General features: G+C 49.6%; 1 protein-coding gene across 1 annotated transcript in view; it reads right to left on the bottom strand.

Annotated features, from left to right (window-relative positions):
* The window catches only part of TMEM131L (transmembrane 131 like), an 84,503-nt gene that overhangs the window by 54,743 nt on the left and 11,530 nt on the right, over positions 1-18,230 (bottom strand). Inside the window, exon 3 of the mRNA XM_069978713.1 lies at positions 12,568-12,611. Within this exon, the coding sequence (XP_069834814.1) occupies positions 12,568-12,611 (44 nt within the window). The remainder of the gene's footprint in view (positions 1-12,567; positions 12,612-18,230) is intronic.

Genomic DNA, 18,230 nt, shown 5'->3' with positions numbered 1-18,230 from the left:
TTGGTTGGTAAATGGGCAACCCACATATCTAATCTGGGGGATTTAACTGTTTGCGGGGCACTACAGGGGAATTAACTATTTGTAGGACACTGATGTGTCATTATTGGGGGAATTAACTATTTGTAGGTCACTAGTGGGGTTATTAACTGTTTGTGGGGCACTAGTGGGGGAATTAACTATTTGTAAGGCACTATTGAAGGTATTATCTACTATATGGGAGCTATTATGAGAATACCTACTACTTTGACAGTGCCAGGAACACTGCACATCACTGACAGTGCCAGGAATGCCAAATGTACAGAAATGGGGTAAGGAGGGGAGAGAGCTACCACAGGAAGAGGAGGTTAAGAGTAGAGTCATGCTAGCGTGTGTGTGTTATGGAGAAAGAAATGCTGCACTGTGGGGCTGGTATACAGGTGGAGCAGTATGTGGTAATGGGTTACTGCAGTTGGAGCAGCATGTATTTTCTGCAATGTGTTGGTGGTTTACTAAAGGTGAAGCAACATTTATTTCTGCACTTTAGCGTTGTTTTTAAGCTGCTCTGGGATATTATGTGCACTACATGGCGGTATCTGGCGCTTCATAGTTGTATATGTTTGTTGGTGAGGCCTGAGCATCAACATGGATTGCTGGGTGAGGCCCAAAAACAAGAAGTTTGAGAAGCACTGCTCTATTGGATGCTACAGTGACTGTTACCGACTCTTCTCCTCAGCCCCTGACTCGTGTCCCCATCCCTCTTCGCCATCTCATCCTACGATGCACGTTCTGACCTCCCCGATTCTGATGGAGGTGAAGAGGGATACTGATAGACACTGACTGTATGCCCCCATTGCCTGTGCCCTTGCTCCGAGACTGGCTCTCATCGTTTAGAGATTCCCTATTGATGGGATTGGACCGGCTCTTTTCTTCCCCGTCTTCCCCCGTGAGAGTGGTGGAGAACAGGGCTCTGCTTGCTGAACTTAAACTGAGCGAAACCATTGAGGCCCATAACGCACGTACGCATGCGCATGTAAACGGTTGGAGGAGGAAATGCATTTATTGAGAGACAAACTTATTAAACAAGACGATTTCAGTAGAAGGAACAATCTTAAACTCCGCAACATTCCGGAGTCGGTTACCACACCGGAGCTGCCGGCCTTCATTCAATCTCTAATTAAACATTCCTTACCGAACACATCTGATCGGGAAATTATTGTGGACTGGGCGAGGAGGATCCCTAAACCCCAACATCTTCCCCCCTCAATGCCTAGAGATACCATAGCACGTATCCACTACTTGCATGTGAAGTCTGCATTACTGCGGTCATCGAGAGAAGGTACGAAGTTGTCTGAGCAGTATGGGGACATTGAGCTGTTTTCGGACCTCTCCCCGATGCCTCTGATGTGTAGCCTTGCTTCTTCACATTGTTCTATTTTAGCATTGTTTTATGCAAATGACATGTTTAACCTTAAGTGGTTCCCAATCTTCCTGCCTGTTATCACTTATTTTCCTGCATGTTCATCAGTGTAATCCAGCGCACTTATTCTCCTGCATTATGTAGACAGCAGATTCCTGATTTTCATACTCTTGCAACTTATTTTTATCTTCATTGTTAAAATCTTTGCTTTAAAAATTATTGAAACAGATTGCCAAATTCTTGTCCTGTCTAGAAAAGTATTTTGCCTAAAAGCCGTCACTTTAGACTGCTCACAGCCGTCACTTTAGACTGCTCACAGCCGTCACTTTAGACTGCTCACAGCCGTCACTTTAGACTGCTCACAGCCGTCACTTTAGACTGCACACAGCCGTCACTTTAGACTGCTCACAGCCGTCACATCATACAATAGGCTTCACTGATACAAAGTATAACAAGCTGCTAAAATAACTTGGGGACAAGCAAAATCTCCACAATATATTCTATGAAAACTTCAGCATGTATGATGTCACTTTCCTTTCCCTGCCAATAATATACAGGTGTGTGCAGGAGATAATGCTGATTCTGGATACACAGCGCAGGAACACCCACATGGTGACTATCAGCAGCTCAGCACGGAGGAGGAAAAAACTACACAAACCCCATCACCTGCCAATACATGTGCTGCAAATGGGCTGCTTTACTGTGACCCACTGTCAAAGAGTGTATGTGTGTGTGTGTGTGTGTGTGAGAGAGTGTGAGTGTGAGTGTGTATATATATATATATATATATATATATATATATATATACATATACACACACACACACACACATCTACAGGGAGGTCCGGGGAAGTGGAAGACATGGGCTGGGGTAATATGAAAGTCTCTGTCCTTCATCCCCTGTAAGGCTATAAGGATACAGTCACCTCTGCTAATCATCCACTTTAATAGGCAGCGTGCAGTAATATGTATATAATAAAAATGAAAGTCTGTCCGTCCGTCCCAAATAGACTTCCAAACGCCTGAACCGTTTGACCCCAAATTTGGCCCACAGATACATTGGGTGCCCGGGAAGGTTAATGCGAAGGTCCCGTCCCCGCCAGATGTACAGGAGGGGAGGGGGAGGGGAAAGAGTGCCCCATGGAGATGAATGGGAAAATCTCCTCACTGCAAACACAGGTGATATAATTAGCTGCAGCTCTCCAGCTATACAGGACCCCCTACTCCATCTATACAGTACATGTATACAGGGCCCCCTACTCCATCTATACAGTACATGTATATACAGGACCCCCTACTCCTTCTATACTGTACATGTATATACAGGACCCCTACTCCATCTATACAGTACATGTATATACAGGACCCCCTACTCCATCTATACAGTACATGTATACAGGGCCCCCTACTCCATCTATACAGTACATGTATATACAGGACCCCCTACTCCTTCTATACTGTACATGTATATACAGGACCCCTACTCCATCTATACAGTACATGTATACAGGGCCCCCTACTCCATCTATACAGTACATGTATATACAGGACCCCCTACTCCATCTATACAGTACATGTATATACAGGACCCCCTACTCCATCTATACAGTACATGTATATACAGGGCATAACAGGTATACCAAACTGTGACTGGGTAACACCGCCACACCAGACATGACCAATACCTCCATACTGTGCTGGATAACACAGCTATACCAGACCTGACCAATACCACCATACTGTGACTGGATAACACTGTCATACCACACCTGACCAATACCGCCATACTGTGACTGGATAACACTGCCATACCAGACCTGACCAATACCGCCAAACTGTGACTGGATAACACCGCTATACCAGACCTGACCAATAAAACCATACCGTGACTGGATACCACCACACCAGACCTGACCAATACCACCATACTATGACTGGAAAAAACTGCTATACCAGACCTGACCAATACCGCCATACTGTAACTGGATAACACTGTCATACCAGACCTGACCAATACCGCCATACTATGACTGGATAACACTGCCACACCAGACCTGACCAATACCGACACACTGTGACTGAATAACACTGCCATACCAGACCTGACCAATACCGCCATACTGTGACTGGATAACACCGCTATACCAGACCTGACCAATACCGCCATACCCCCCTCGAAAAGACACCAGATTTTCTGACAAGTCTGAACGGGAGGGTACTGCCCCTCTGCAAGGTGCTACCCTACACACCAGACCATGGGTGCCTAATGGAAAATACGACCCTGAAGGTATACAGGACCCCAAAACTATACACTACAGGTGCAAGGGACCTCCACCAACTATATACTACAGGTATACAGGACCCCAAACTTTACACTACAGGTATACAGGACCTCCACCAACTATATACGTCAGGTATACAGGACCTCCACCAACTATATACTACAGGTATACAGGACCCCAAACTATACACTACAGGTATACAGGACCCCAAAACTATACACTACAGGTATACAGGACCCCAAAACTATACACTACAGGTATACAGGAAATCCACCAACTATATACTACAGGTATATAGGACCCCAAACTATACACTACAGGTATACAGGACCTACACCAACTCTATACTACAGGTATACAGCACCTTCACCAACTCTATACTACAGGTATACAGGACCCCAAAGCTATATACTACAGGTATACAGGAACTCCACCAACTATATATACTACAGTTATACATAACCCTCAAACTATGCACTACAGGTATACAGGAACCCCGAACTATATACTACAGGTATAAAAGACCTCCATCAACTATACATTACAGGTATACAGCACCAACTATATACTACAGGTATACAGGACCCCCGAACTATACAGTACAGGTATACAGGACCTTCACCAACTGTACACTGCAGGTATACAGGACCTCCCTCAACTATACACTACAGGTATACAGCCCCCCCAACTACACACTACAGGTATACAGGACCCCCCCAAATATACACTATAGGTATACAGCCCCCCCCCCCAACTATACACTACAGATATGCAAGACCCCTAAAAACATTGTGGGAATACAGAACCCCTCCAACTATGCACTACAGGTATACACTAATTCCATTGAATAACTTAGATGAAACAATACCTTTAGCTTGGCCTCCTGGGCACCTTAGAACAAATCTAATTAACACACTGACACTTTATACCCGGGCAGTGCCGGGTACATTCTCTAGTCTATATCATAAAAATGAAAGTCTGTCTGTCTGTCTGTCCCATATAGACTTCCAAACGCCTGAACCGTTTGACCCCAAATTTGGCACACAGATACATTGGGTCCCCGCCAGATGTACAGGAGGGGAGGGGGAAGAGTGGCGCCCCATAGAGATGAACTGGAAAATCTCCTCACTGCAAACACAGGAGATATAATTAGCTGCAGCTGCCCAGAGAAAACGGCAGTTGGAAGCCTTAGCAACCAATAGGATTACTACTTTCATTTTCACAGGGAGTTGTTGTTGCTAGGGAAGCTGCCTCACAACATCCACAGAAATAACTGGTAGACCCCCTACTCCATCTATACAGTACATGTATACAGGACCCCCTACCCCATCTATACAGTACATGTATACAGGGCCCCCTACTCCATCTATACAGTACATGTACACAGGACAGTATTACCAGCTGCTGCTGCCCTAAGCACTAAACCTGAAGATGCCCCATCCTCACTCACCAATTAGCATCAGGATAGGTAGGTAATAGCTCCACACGTCACATTTAACACCGCCACACCAGGCCTGACCAATACCGCCATACTGTGACTGGATAACACTGCCATACCAGACCTGACCAATACTGCCATACTGTGACTGGATAACACTGCCATACCAGACCTGACCAATTGCGCCATACAGTGACTGGATAACACTGTCATACCAGACCTGACTAATACCGCCATACTGTGACTGGATAACACCGCTATACCAGAACTGACCAATACCGCAATACCCCCCTTGAAAAGACACCAGATTTTCTGGCAAGTCTGAACGGGAGGGTACTGCCCCTCTGCAAGGTGCTACCACTACAGGTATACAGGACCTCCACCAACTATATACTTCAGGTATACAGGACCTCCACCAACTATATAATACAGGTACACAGCACCCCCACCAACTCTATACTACAGGTATACAGGACCCCAAAGCTATACACTACAGGTATACAGGAACTCCAACTATATAATACAGGTATATAGGACCCCAAACTATACACTACAGGTATACAGGACCCCAAAACTATACACTACAGGTATATAGGACCTCCACCAACTCTATACTACAGTTATACATTACCCTCAAACTATGCACTACAGGTATACAGGACCCCCGAACTATATACTACAGGTATACAAGACCTCCACCAACTAAACATTACAGGTATACAGCACCAACTATATACTACAGGTATACAGAACCCCCGAACTATACAGTACAGGTATACAGGACCTTCACCAACTATACACTGCAGGTATATAGGACCTCCCTCCACTATACACTACAGGTATACAGCCCCCCCCCCCAACTACACACTACAGGTATACAGGACCCCCCCAACTATACACTATAGGTATAGAGCCCCCCCAACTATGCACTACAGATATGCGAGACCCCTAAAAACTATACATTGTGGGAATACAGAACCCCTCCAACTATGCACTACAGGTATACACTAATTCCACTGATTAACTCAGATGAAGCAATACCTTTAGCTTGGCCTCCTGGGCACCTTAGAACAAATCTAATTAACACACTGACACTTTATACCCGGGCAGTGCCGGGTACATTCTCTAGTATATATATATATACACACATATACATACACACACACACACACACATACACTGTGTGATAGTTACATGACTAAGACAGATGATGGATTTCCTACAAGTAAACAATACGGGCAGAAGCCCACGTCCCGGTATACTTCTATGTGTATATACAGTATACTTCTATGTGCCAACAATAATAATGATCATCCCCCTAGGCCGCTTAAATATAAGCTGATCTATCCATACCCACATGGCCCATCCTTACTCCCTGAATAGTTTGGCAAAAAAAACCTCTAAAGAACACAGCTCCCTAGAGGGAAAAAGTCAGCTAATAAGCAGGAAATGACTGTCCGATAGAAGGAGAAAATGAGATATATATATATATATATATATATATATATATATATATATATATATATATATATATATATATATAAATATATATATGTGTTATAGGTACCGGTCTCTACGTGCTGCCATATACTTGCCGCCATTTTTCGTAAAAAGATCAATGTCGCCTTCAGACAATTCAAGAGACTTCGGAGAAATTGTTCTAATATGAAAGTCTTCAAGAAACAAAGTAAAAGTGATGACGTACTTAAGCGCCAGCCGGATCATAGACAAACGCCAGCCGGATCATAGACAAACGCCAGCCGGATCATAGACAAACGCCAGCCGGATCATAGACAAACGCCAGCCGGATCATAGACAAACGCCACCAGGATCATAGACAAACGCCACCAGGATCATAGACAAACGCCACCAGGATCATAGACAAACGCCACCAGGATCATAGACAAACGCCAGCCGGATCATAGAGAAACGCCAGCCGGATCATAGAGAAACGCCAGCCGGATCATAGAGAAACGCCACCAGGATCATAGAGAAACGCCACCAGGATCATAGAGAAACGCCAGCCAGATCATAGAGAAACGCCAGCCGGATCATAGAGAAACGCCAGCCGGATCATTGGCACATGTCACTGAATGACCCCAAACTACCAGATAAAGCTGGGAGAACATTAAGGAGCACGGACCCTCATTTTGCGGACCCCCCGCAAAATGAGAAAGTAGTAAAGGTCAGGATACAATGGGCCCCAGAATAAGCGGTGATGTACGTGTAGCCTCTATATTACGCACAAATGTAACAGGGGAAACTGTACCGCTAGTTATGTGATCTGCCCATTAGGATGCCCACACGGCCTACGCACAGGGTCAATAACCATACGTCCAATATTAGCAATGGTTATGTTATATATGGTGTCTCCTTGTGTCTCAGAACTCTCCATCTGATCATTACGGCATCCTGCCCATCGGACGTATCGCAGAAGGTCGAACCCATCGGATTGTGGCGACTAAATGACGCTGCTGAGAATAATTCTTAGGATGTCACTCAGGATGGCGGCACATAGTGGCGGCTATTCTTTATGTGATAGTTTCCTATTTATTATTGTACGATCACAGCATATTCTTATATATGTGTTCATCCATTTTATGTATGAGGTTTTCTATATGGAGACCATAAGATGGCACATTACATGTATACGGATGTATACGGGTCCCATATATATTGGTTATATACTGTGAGGTGAGGACTATGGATTTGTTCATTATATAATAGATCTGACAGCACATACAGGTGTAGTTCTATATATTTCCCCAGATATTTGACGCTTTCCTTCTCTTTTCAGGGTTTGTTCCCAGTTCCCACTACTACTTAATAAGCACACAGGGAGGAGATCCGCGTCCGTGCCTGTCCGTTACCGGGGACAAACGTGGCGCTCCCGATAGAGCTAGTCCCAGCGGTATATATGTGTGAGGAAGCGGCTAGAGGAAAACTGAGCAACATGGAGGTAAATGTGACTCTAGTTTGCTTCAGCACGGCAGGACCTGCAGAGCCTTCCGTTACCTAGACAACCATCCTAGTGAGCATGTGCAAAGGTCCTTGTCCTGAGACCAATCATCTGATGCCGGCAGGTAAGTTATCACTTATGTGAGACAGAAATATAAAGATTTATCAGACATGGTGTAAAGTGACACTGGCTCAGTCACCCCCGGCAACCAATCAGATTCCTCCTCTCATATATATGTGTGTGTGTGTTATATATTAGCCGGGACCTCGTATATGGATGCAGATGATCCTTGGGGAAGAGTCTGGAAATGCGTTAGCTGTGGATTTGACATAATCTGCATCTTACCTTGGCTATCCTCATGTTGGTCGTACCCTGAGGGCTGCGGAGTTTTATCTGCGGAGGGAGCCTATACTACAGGGGGGAGGCTGCACAGAGGGGGCCTATACTACAGGGGGGAGGCTGCACAGAGGGGGCCCTATACTACAGGGGGGAGGCTGCACAGAGGGGGCCCTATACTACAGGGGGGAGGCTGCACAGAGGGGGCCCTATACTACAGGGGGGAGGCTGCACAGAGGGGGCCCTATACTACAGGGGGGAGGCTGCAGAGAGGGGGCCGTATACAACAGGGGGGAGGCTGCACAGAGGGCCCTATACTACAGGAGGGAGGCTGCACAGAGGGGCCTATACTACAGGAGGGAGGCTGCACAGAGGGGCCTATACTACAGGGGGGAGGCTGCACAGAGGGTGCCTATACTACAGGGGGGAGGCTGCACAGAGGGGGCCCTAAACTACAGGGGGGAGGCTGCACAGAGGGGGCCCTATACTACAGGGGGGAGGCTGCACAGAGGGAGCCTATACTACAGGGGGGATGCTGCACAGAGGGGGCCCTATACTACAGGGGGGAGGCTGCACAGAGGGAGCCTATACTACAGGGGGGAGGCTGCACAGAGGGGGCCCTATACTACAGGGGGGAGGCTGCACAGAGGGAGCCCTATACTACAGGGGGAGGCTGCACAGAGGGGGCCCTATACTACAGGGGGGAGGCTGCACAGAGGGGGCCTATACTACAGGGGGAGGTTGCACAGAGGGGCCTATACTACAGGAGGGAGGCTGCACAGAGGGGCCTATACTACAGGGGGGAGGCTGCACAGAGGGGGCCTATACTCCAGGGGGGAGAGGCTGCACAGAGGGGCCTATACTACAGGGGGGAGGCTGCACAGAGGGGGGCTATACTACAGGGGGGAGGTTGCACAGAGGGGGCCTATACTACAGGGGGGAGGCTGCACAGAGGGGCCTATACTACAGGAGGGAGGCTGCACAGAGGGGCCTATACTACAGGGGGGAGGCTGCACAGAGGGGGCCTATACTACAGGGGGAGGTTGCACAGAGGGGGCCTATACTACAGGGGGGAGGCTGCACAGAGGGGCCTATACTACAGGAGGGAGGCTGCACAGAGGGGCCTATACTACAGGGGGGAGGCTGCACAGAGGGGGCCCTAAACTACAGGGGGAGGTTGCACAGAGGGGGCCTATACTACAGGGGGGAGGCTGCACAGAGGGGGCCCTATACTACAGGGGGGAGGCTGCACAGAGGGGGCCCTATACTACAGGGGGGAGGCTGTACAGAGGGAGCCTATACTACAGGGGGGAGGCTGCACAGAGGGGGCCCTATAATAGAGGGGGAGGCTGCACAGAGGGGGCCCTATACTACAGGGGGGAGGCTGCACAGAGGGGGCCTATACTACAGGGGGAGGCTGCACAGAGGGGGCCTATACTACAGGGGGAGGTTGCACAGAGGGGGCCTATACTACAGGGGGGAGGCTGCACAGAGGGGGCCTATACTATAGGAGGGAGGCTGCACAGAGGGAGCCTATACTACAGGGGGGAGGCTGCACAGAGGGGGCCCTATACTACAGGTGGGAGGCTGCACAGAGGGGCCTATACTACAGGAGGGAGGCTGCACAGAGGGGCCTATACTATAGGAGGGAGGCTGCACAGAGGGGGCCCTATACTACAGGGGGGAGGCTGCACAGAGGGGCCTATACTACAGGGGGAGGCTGCACAGAGGGGGCCTATACTATAGGAGGGAGGCTGCACAGAGGGGCCTATACTACAGGGGGAGGCTGCACAGAGGGGGCCTATACTATAGGAGGGAGGCTGCACAGAGGGGGCCTATACTACAGGGGGAGGCTGCACAGAGGGGGCCTATACTCCAGGGGGGAGAGGCTGCACAGAGGGGGCCTATACTATAGGAGGGAGGCTGCACAGAGGGGGCCTATACTACAGGGGGAGGCTGCACAGAGGGGGCCTATACTCCAGGGGGGAGAGGCTGCACAGAGGGGGCCTATACTATAGGGGGGAGGCTGCACAGAGGGGGCCTATACTATAGGAGGGAGGCTGCACAGAGGGGGCCTATACTACAGGGGGAGGCTGCACAGAGGGGGCCTATACTCCAGGGGGAGAGGCTGCACAGAGGGGGCCTATACTCCAGGGGGAGGCTGCACAGAGGGGACCTATACTCCAGGGGGGGAAGCTGCACAGAGGAGGTCTTGACATTGCCCGGCTCTCTTGCTATCATTAGTGATGTCTCAGAAGCCCTGGTCGCACTATTATTGAGTCGTCTAATAGGTCTGGTAAGGGAACACCGATCTGGCTTACAGTTCGCGCCTAATACGGACTTTACAGTTAATAAATTACAGGAATATAATACTGATCAGCAAAACTGTCGTCTAAAGAACAAGGAGCAAAAATTTAAATGAAGAGAAATGTAAGCTAAAGAAGCCAAAGCACGAGGACATAAAAGATAAATGACGGGGTGTCACAGTGCCCCACTATTATTATCCCGTCACCAGGGTAATAACAGCCGATTACTGGGCAATTAGAAGCTTCCAGCACTTTTCTGAGACTGCACCCCCACCCCCTGGTGTAACACTGGCAGCTACACAGACAATGCTATAGCGGGCAGTCAGCAGGTGTTGGTAGTGGATGGACCACGTCACCGGCACATCCTCCGATCCTGGAGCATTCAATCAGAGAAGTCTACAGCCCCTATTCCACGGCCCGACAGTCAGGAGCTATTAGCGCTGGTTTGCCCCTCGTTCCCCCTCACTGCTGCCGCCATTCCACACGGCAGCAGCAAGTGGGTGAGTCCGGGTGATCGCTGATTGTCCGGGCAGCCCATAGAGTATAGTGGCGGTCTGCTGATGCTGCTCCTGTACCACGGAGTGGCGGCAGCAGATCGGTGCTATTTAAGTCGTTTGTCTTTCAACATGTTGAAAGACATACGACTTCAATGATCAGCCGACATGAACGATGTTGGCTGATTGTTGCCTTCTATTCCACTGGACAATTATCGGCCGTAACGGCCAGCACCCGGGCCTCTCACGCGCACACTCCGGCCCCCTGCCAGCACCCGGGCCTCTCACGCGCACACTCCGGCCCCCTGCCAGCACCCGGGCCTCTCACGCGCACACTCCGGCCCCCTGCCAGCACCCGGGCCTCTCACGCGCACACTCCGGCCCCCTGCCAGCACCCGGGCCTCTCACGCGCACACTCCGGCCCCCTGCCAGCACCCGGGCCTCTCACGCGCACACTCCGGCCCCCTGCCAGCACCCGGGCCTCTCACGGGCACACTCCGGCCCCCTGCCAGCACCCGGGCCTCTCACGGGCACACTCCGGCCCCCTGCCAGCACCCGGGCCTCTCACGGGCACACTCCGGCCCCCTGCCAGCACCCGGGCCTCTCACGCGCACACTCCGGCCCCCTGCCAGCACCCGGGCCTCTCACGGGCACACTCCGACCCCCTGCCAGCACCCGGGCCTCTCACGCGCACACTCCGGCCCCCTGCCAGCACCCGGGCCTCTCACGCGCACACTCCGGCCCCCTGCCAGCACCCGGGCCTCTCACGCGCACACTCCGGCCCCCTGCCAGCACCCGGGCCTCTCACGGGCACACTCCGGCCCCCTGCCAGCACCCGGGCCTCTCACGCGCACACTCCGGCCCCCTGCCAGCACCCGGGCCTCTCACGCGCACACTCCGGCCCCCTGCCAGCACCCGGGCCTCTCACGCGCACACTCCGGCCCCCTGCCAGCACCCGGGCCTCTCACGCGCACACTCCGGCCCCCTGCCAGCAGCCGGGCCTCTCACGCGCACACTCCGGCCCCCTGCCAGCAGCCGGGCCTCTCACGCGCACACTCCGGCCCCCTGCCAGCACCCGGGCCTCTCACGCGCATCCCCCCCCCCCTTTCCATGGAGGATGAATGGAGCGCTGGCTGTAACGCTGTCCGGGCACGATCGGAGCAGCTGGAGGACGGTTCGGACATCTATGGTTTACATGGTATTAGGCGAACACGAACGCTCTAGAGAATCTCCATCACACAGTCAGGACGAGAACACGGCTGTCACACGAGACGTGATCTTAAGAGGATGGTTACAGGTTCCTATGGAAGTGATAGATGACTGCCGCATCATGATAGGAAAGACACAGCTACTTACTTCTGCTCCGGCGTCTGCTCCCCCGTCTGCTGATCCGCGTCAGTCTAACAAAAATACACAAAAACAACAATAGGTAAGACACAAAATGACAGAAAGATAGAAAAAGAAACATCTGTTTACACGGACAGATTAACGAAGCCAAAGCCGGGAATGGATGTGAGAAAAGCAGTAATTTCAGTCTTTCCTTTATGACCTGATCCCTGTTTATTGTCTGTTCCTGGCTTTGGCTTCAATGATCTGTAATAATAATAATAATAATGCTTTTATTAGTATAGCGCACACAGATTCCGCAGCACTTTACATAGTTTAGCCAATTATTGCTCCCTGTCCCCATTAGGGCTCACAATCTAAATCCACCTACCTGTATGTTTTAGGAGGAAACCGGAGTGCCAGGAGGAAACCCACACAAACACGGAGAGAACATACAAACTCTTTGCAGATGTTGCCCTTGGCGGGATTTGAACCCAGGACCCCAGCGCTGCACGGCTACAGGGCTAACCACTGAGCCACCGTGCTGCCCGCACCATTAGAGAGCTAATATCTCAGGGCGATACCTTTCTCACCTTCATCTTCAGCGCCATTTCAATGCACATAGAATAAGCTCCTAGTATCATGGAAACGTCACCTCTAGAAATTTCCATTCATTCTCTGTCCCCCCGGGCTCCAGGGACAAAGCGGGTCAGATGCTTCTAACCTGCTGATGGTTTCCCTATCGCACCATGGAGCAGCCATAAAGCTTCCTGCTGGTATACATCTTAGGCTGGGTTCACACTACGTTTTTTTCATCCGTTTTTTGCATGTGTGTGCATCCGTTTTGATTCATTTTTCTATTAAATTCCATTCTAAAAAAAAAAAAAAAAAAAAAAACGGATCAAAACGAATCCGTTTTTTTAACGGACAAAAAAAACGAGGTCGACTACGTTTTTGTGTACATTAAAAAAAAAAAAAAAAAAAAGACGGATCCTTTTTTTAAATGAAAACCGGATCAAAACGGATGCACACACATGCAAAAAACGGATTGCAAAAACCTAGTGTGAACCCAGCCTTACCCATTAAATAGAAGAGTAAAGACACTACAGGCCAGAAGAGACTAAACAGTCACAAAGCCAGGTCTATAGAAGCTGAGGACTACACCGCTGTATATAGGAAGAACGTCCTCAAAGTGCTCGGCCATATATCCGCATAGTCACACTGTAGTGTAATGCAGGACTACACCACTATATATAGGAAGAACGTCCTCATAGTGCTCGGCCATATATCAGCATAGTCACACTGTAGGGTAATGCAGGACTACACTATATATAGGAAGAACGTCCTCATAGTGCTCGGCCATATATCAGCATAGTCACACTGTAGGGTAATGCAGGACTACACTATATATAGGAAGAACGTCCTCATAGTGCTCGGCCATATATCAGCATAGTCACACTGTAGGGTAATGCAGGACTACACCACTATATATAGGAAGAACGTCCTCATACTGCTCGGCCATATATCCACATAGTCACACTGTAGTGTAATGCAGGACTACACCACTATATATAGGAAGAACGTCCTCATAGTGCTCGGCCATATATCAGCATAGTCACACTGTAGGGTAATGCAGGACTACACTATATATAGGAAGAACGTCCTCATAGTGCTCGGCCATATATCAGCATAGTCACACTGTAGGGTAATGCAGGACTACACTATATATAGGAAGAACGTCCTCATAGTGCTCGGCCATATATCAGCATAGTCACACTGTAGGGTAATGCAGGACTACACCACTATATATAGGAAGAACGTCCTCATAGTGCTCGGCCATATATCAGCATAGTCACACTGTAGGGTAATGCAGGACTACACCGCTATATATAGGAAGAACGTCCTCATAGTGCTCGGCCATATATCAGCATAGTCACACTGTAGGGTAATGCAGGACTACACCGCTATATATAGGAAGAACGTCCTCATAGTGCTCGGCCATATATCAGCATAGTCACACTGTAGGGTAATGCAGGACTACACCGCTATATATAGGAAGAACGTCCTCATAGTGCTCGGCACAACCATTACTAGAAAAGACACATGGCTGGGGGGCCTCCATATAACTAAAGCCCCTATTACACCGGGTGACAGAGGTCAGCGCTCATTTACTCCTCATTTCCTGCTTCCCGGCGAGCAGGTGAGAACATGGAGGAATGGCTAGATGGTCTGGGCAGCCCATAGAGGATAGCGGCGGCCTGCAACCATAAGCCAACATCGTTGCCTTCTATTACACGGGATGATTATCGGCTGTAACAGTTGATATCAGCCAAATACGGCCGATAATCGTTCTGTGTAACAGGGCCCTACACAATATATTACACAGCACCCGACTAACGTATCTGTAGATGCTGCAAATCCTCAGCAACTTAGAGGAAACTTTCTACATGTTACATAGATGATACCAGCGGCAGACAGCAGGCGGCGCGGGAAGCGGCATTTGTGACAGGTAAGTATATAACACCGCTATCTATGTCCCCGACAGCATCAGAGAGAAGAAGCTCCACTCCCGCGGGCGCTTATATATATTGTACAATCACCATCAATAGTCTGACAGCGCCATCTGTTTCATCCCAGCACAGCTGCTGCCATAGGGAATACTGGGGAAGCTTCATCATGTGACCAGCAGTCAGATAGTTCCATCATGTGGCTGCGGACGCGGCTCTGTCCTGGGTATACACTCACCGCGAGAATGACAGGATGAAATCCTCACACACCTAATATGAATGAATCAGAGCCGCTAATGGCTACCAGGGACGTGTAAGCACTACAAGCACTGACAGACAGTCCTATTCCACGGGCCGAGGAGGGCCCGATCAACGATGTAAACGAGCGCCAATCTGCTAGATCGCAGCTCGTTTACTGGGCCTATTCCACGGCCCGATGATCGTTGAGCGAGGGCTGCAGGGACATCATTACCGATGTCCTCGCAGCATCATACATTACCTGTCAGGTCTTCTCCTCCGCTCTATCTTCCGCGCGCTCTGGCTTCAAAATGGCCTGACAGGTCACTCAGCCAATCACAGGCCGCGGTGGTCCTGGCCTGTGATTGGCTGAGCGTTCCGTCAGCTGACCGGCCATTCTGAAGCCAGAGCCCGCGGGACCCGGGGATGAAGACAGAGCGGAGGAGAAGGCCTGACAGGTAATGTATGCTGCTTCTCAAATCGTCGGTCGCTCGCCGCGCACCGCTATTACACCGTAGCTATGTGCGGTGGGGGAACGATGATTTTAGGTCTGGCCCTAAATGAACGATCAGCTGATCGTTCTCTCTATTCCACCGAGCGATAATCGGCTGAATCGGGCAGATAATCGTTCCTGTGGAATAGGGCCCTAAGACAACCCTAACCTGGGACCAGAGATGGCAAGTACGTAAGGTCCAAGAGAGTCAATTATACAGGAACATATAGCAGCCGCGCAGCAGGTGTTACAGACATCGCCATATCTACACGGTATAGGGGCCCTATTCCACGGGACGATTATCATTAACTATAAACGATCCAAACGACCGCTATTGCGAAAGACCTGAAATTGTTCACCCATTTACATGGAAAGATAATCGTTACTTATGATCGTTCTTGCAGTCGTCTTGTCTTCGCTATTGCGAACGATTTGCGAACGAGCAACGATAAAAATAGGTCCAGGTCTTATTAAACGATAAACGATTTCTCGTTCGGTCGTTAGCCGTTAACTGCTATTCATCCGAATGATTATCGCTTAGACTCGAACAATTAAACGATAATCTGAACGATAATCGTCCCATGGAATAGGGCCCTAACGTGATGCTCCACAGAGAACCCAATGTGGTGACCCCGACAGCTATTTCAGCAAAGGCCTTTCTGGAGGGGTGAGTACATAGCCGCCTCTCAGGGGTCTGCGGTAACACGTTGCATTCTGGACAATGATTTTCCGGCAAATAACCGCACAATGGTCCGCAGATCTCGTAGAGCCGTATTATAGGATTTAGCATTTAGGTATAAAAAGAAGTGTAACTAATTTAGAACATTATGGCAGCAACAGGGTATACAGCCGGGACTCTCTCCGCTACAGCCGGGACTCTCTCCGCTACAGCCGGGACTCTCTCCGCTACAGCCGGGACTCTCTCCGCTACAGCCGGGACTCTCTCCGCTACAGCCGGGACTCTCTCCGCTACAGACGGGACTCTCTCCGCTACAGACGGGACTCTCTCCGCTACAGACGGGACTCTCTCCGCTACAGCCGGGACTCTCTCCGCTACAGCCGGGACTCTCTCCGCTACAGCCGGGACTCTCTCCGCTACAGCCGGGACTCTCTCCGCTACAGCCGGGATGCGGCCCTGACCGCCAGCGGCTGAGACGCGACCCTATCCTCCATTGTGCTCCCCCCCCCCTCTTCTATTAACCCTGTTAATATCTGGGTTCTCAACGCCCGACAATCCTGGGTCTTTTCTGCCTGATTTACAATTCAACAACTGTTTTGTATTGGTCAGAGGTCTGAGCTGCCGGCGGCCCCCTCACCACCTGCACTTCTGCACCATCACTCAGACACAATATGTGGTTTAGCATCTTGCTGTAAGAGCTTCCCCGGAGCAGAGACGTTGTCTGGATGGGGCAGGTGCTGTTCTACAATCTTTATGTAATGTTGTGACATGATGATGAGGATGATGATGATGACTCGGTGAAACATCTCACTAACCATCTGATGTGTGTGCAATGTTTTACTTGTCACAACTTATCTCTCCCATAATTGGAGTCGTACTGAGGCATTTATTGTGTAAGTGTACCTGTCATTTACAGCGCTGACCTTTCAGACCTGTGGATCCAGCGTTTTATGTGGCCAGACTGTCTCCAAACTGTACAGCTGCTTATCTGTTTACTCATCCCCCTCAACCTGCATAGGTTATAATGGACTCATCCTCACTTTGCTCCTCTGTAATGCACAGATAAGTAGTGAGGGCTGGGGGGGACAAACAGGGGCTTTTTTGCCTAATAAAACCTATTACAGAGTTTCTTAAAATCCCTTGTACTTGTGAGTTCTGCAAAAAAAAAAAAAAATTTAAATGAAAGAATACACTAAGTTTTAGCAAAGATTTGAGCTTCCGATTTACTGTGCACGTTGCTCAGAGTACTTCTACTTTTCTGTACAAACCATAATGTATGTATGTATGTATGTATGTATGTATGTATGTGATATATATATATATATATATATATATATATATCTCACACAGTCCGTGTTCCACATCTCGCAGACGTCCTCTTTTCTTCATTCTCACTTGCCCGGTGTTACTAGCTGCTGTTTTATTGCACAGGAAGTTTAGAAGAGAACGTTGCGATTTCCTTCCATCACAGGTGGGTGAGTATTATCACGCAGCGCTCGGACTGGCGGCAAAGCTGCTACCGGGCAAAAGCTTCCTGCTACCCATGATAACCGGCGGGTGCCAGGGAATGCCGCCCAGACCCCTGCCTCGTGTACAGCGCACAGGTAGCGGTGACATTAGTGGTGGTGGGATCCGCTCCCCACCTCTTCTCCGGATTAGTTGCCCTTAGGGTCCATTTACACAGAAAGATTATCTGACAGATTATCTGCCAAAGATTTGAAGCCAAAGCCAGGGATGGATTTAAAAAGAGGAGAAATCTCAGTCTTTCCTTTATGAC

This window comes from Dendropsophus ebraccatus, chromosome 7 (assembly GCF_027789765.1).
Source record: "Dendropsophus ebraccatus isolate aDenEbr1 chromosome 7, aDenEbr1.pat, whole genome shotgun sequence".
Taxonomy (NCBI): domain Eukaryota; kingdom Metazoa; phylum Chordata; class Amphibia; order Anura; family Hylidae; genus Dendropsophus; species Dendropsophus ebraccatus.
This window is presented reverse-complemented; position numbering and strand designations above follow the sequence as displayed.